At 54.6% G+C, this 1823-nt stretch overlaps 1 protein-coding gene across 1 annotated transcript; it reads right to left on the bottom strand.

The window, feature by feature from the left end:
• Positions 1–458: 458 nt before the first annotated feature.
• Positions 459–1767, bottom strand: LOC104461449 (alpha-2A adrenergic receptor-like). The gene is given in 2 exon segments (XM_010073100.1): positions 459–1701; positions 1703–1767. Coding segments are annotated over 2 exon segments (1308 nt in total).
• Between the last annotated feature and the right edge of the window lie 56 nt (positions 1768–1823).

The raw sequence follows: 1823 nt of genomic DNA on the forward strand, positions 1-1823 counted from the left end.
CAGGGATACAATACTGTACTTTACAAGGGAGTTAATTACATATACAACAGGAAAAAAATACAACAAAATAAAAAAGCCAACACCTCTGAGGTGGCATACTTCCTCTTTGTTGTTCATCTCACAGAGCTGCACATTGCTTGTCTTTAAAGAGCCAAACTGAGCAGCCACATAAAAATATCCACTGAGAGATTCTGGCAAAAGAAAAAAAAAAGCTAAGAAAATAAACCAAGCAAGTCAAAAGCCATCCTCCCCTGGAAAGCCGAATCCCATGGCTCAGACTTCCACTTGCCTGCTGCTCCTTGCTGCTGCTGCTCGGCGTTTCCACAGGCTCATCTCAGGTTTTACAGGCTTCCTGCTTGCAAGCCAAAGGAAACCATCCCATGGTCTCTCTCCCAAGAGAGCCATGCCTTACTCTCTTACAAAGTCTTGAATTAGTCCTGCCCATAGCAAAGGGTCCTTCAAACAATCCTTTTCCTCTCTATCCTGCAGAGGATCCTTTTGAAGGCCCGTCTGAAGTCGTGGTTGAAAATGGTGTAGATGACGGGGTTCAAGGAACTATTGCAGTAACCGAACCAGAAGAAGAATTTGAAGAGGGTGTCGGGCACAGAGCAGCTCTTGCAGACAGCCATCAGCGTGTAGGTGAAGAAGAAAGGAAACCAGCAGATGACAAAGACCCCAATCACCACCGCCAGCACAAAGGTGAAGCGCTTCTCGCGGTTCTGCCTGCCCCTCCACCGGGACCCTTTGGTGTTCCTCTCCTCCTCCACCTTCCTGGGCAAACTGTCCCCAGGCTTAATCTGGCTCAGCTTAGTCTTGGTCTTTCCCCTAGATGGTCTTTCTGACTTCTTACACTGGTTGTTCTCCTGGTGGTCGGAAGAAGAGGTCTCCTCCATGTCTATGCCATTGACCTCTCCCTCCTGCCCACTTCCACCTCCTGCTGCCTTCTCCCCATTGAGCTGGGCTGTGGCTGGCAGGTCCTCCTTGTCGGCCAAGCCAACAGGGCGCTCTGCCCGCTTGTTCGGTGGTACCCTGGTTCGCCTCTTGGCTATCTGGTAGATGCGCACGTAGACCAGGATCATGATGAGGCAGGGGGCAAAGAAGGAGCCAATACTAGAAGAGATGATGTACCACTTCTCATCGTTGATCTTGCACCCTGCCACCCTCTGGTCAGCCTGCTGCCCGCTCTTCTTCTCCATGGATATGAGGGGCGGGAAGGAGATGACGGCCGAGATGACCCAGACAATGAAGATGATGCACTTGATGCGGCGTGGGGTACGCTTGAGGTTGTACTCGATGGCTTGTGTGATGGACCAGTAACGGTCCAGGCTGATGGCACATAAGTGCACGATGGAGGAGGTGCAGAACAGCACATCCAAGGCCAGGTAGATCTCACACCAGACTTTGCCGAAGTACCAGTACCCCATCACCTCGTTCGCCAGGGAGAAGGGGATGACCAGCGTGGCCACCAGGATGTCGGCCGAGGCTAAGGAGACCAGGAAGAGGTTCTGGGGGGCCTTGAGCGCCCGGCTGGTGAAGACAGCGATGATGACCAGGACGTTGCCGAAGACGGTGAAGAGCATGAGCAAGCCCGCCAGGCTGATGAGGGTGACGGTGGTGTGCAGGGGGTACGGCATGCCCCGGCCCGGCCCGGCCCCGCTGTCGTTGAAGGTCCCGTTGGTACCGGGGGGCGGGTAGCCCTCGCTGGTACTCCATGGGGGAGAAGAAGAAGTGTCCCCTCTCCGTGAACGGCCGCTCCAAGTTAAACATCAACCCCGGCTGCGCGGACACTCCCGCCCTTCGCCCCTTCGCCCCACCCGTGCTGC

The sequence above is a fragment of the Pterocles gutturalis genome, unplaced genomic scaffold, assembly GCF_000699245.1.
Source record: "Pterocles gutturalis isolate BGI_N339 unplaced genomic scaffold, ASM69924v1 scaffold2406, whole genome shotgun sequence".
Taxonomy (NCBI): Eukaryota; Metazoa; Chordata; class Aves; order Pterocliformes; family Pteroclidae; genus Pterocles; species Pterocles gutturalis.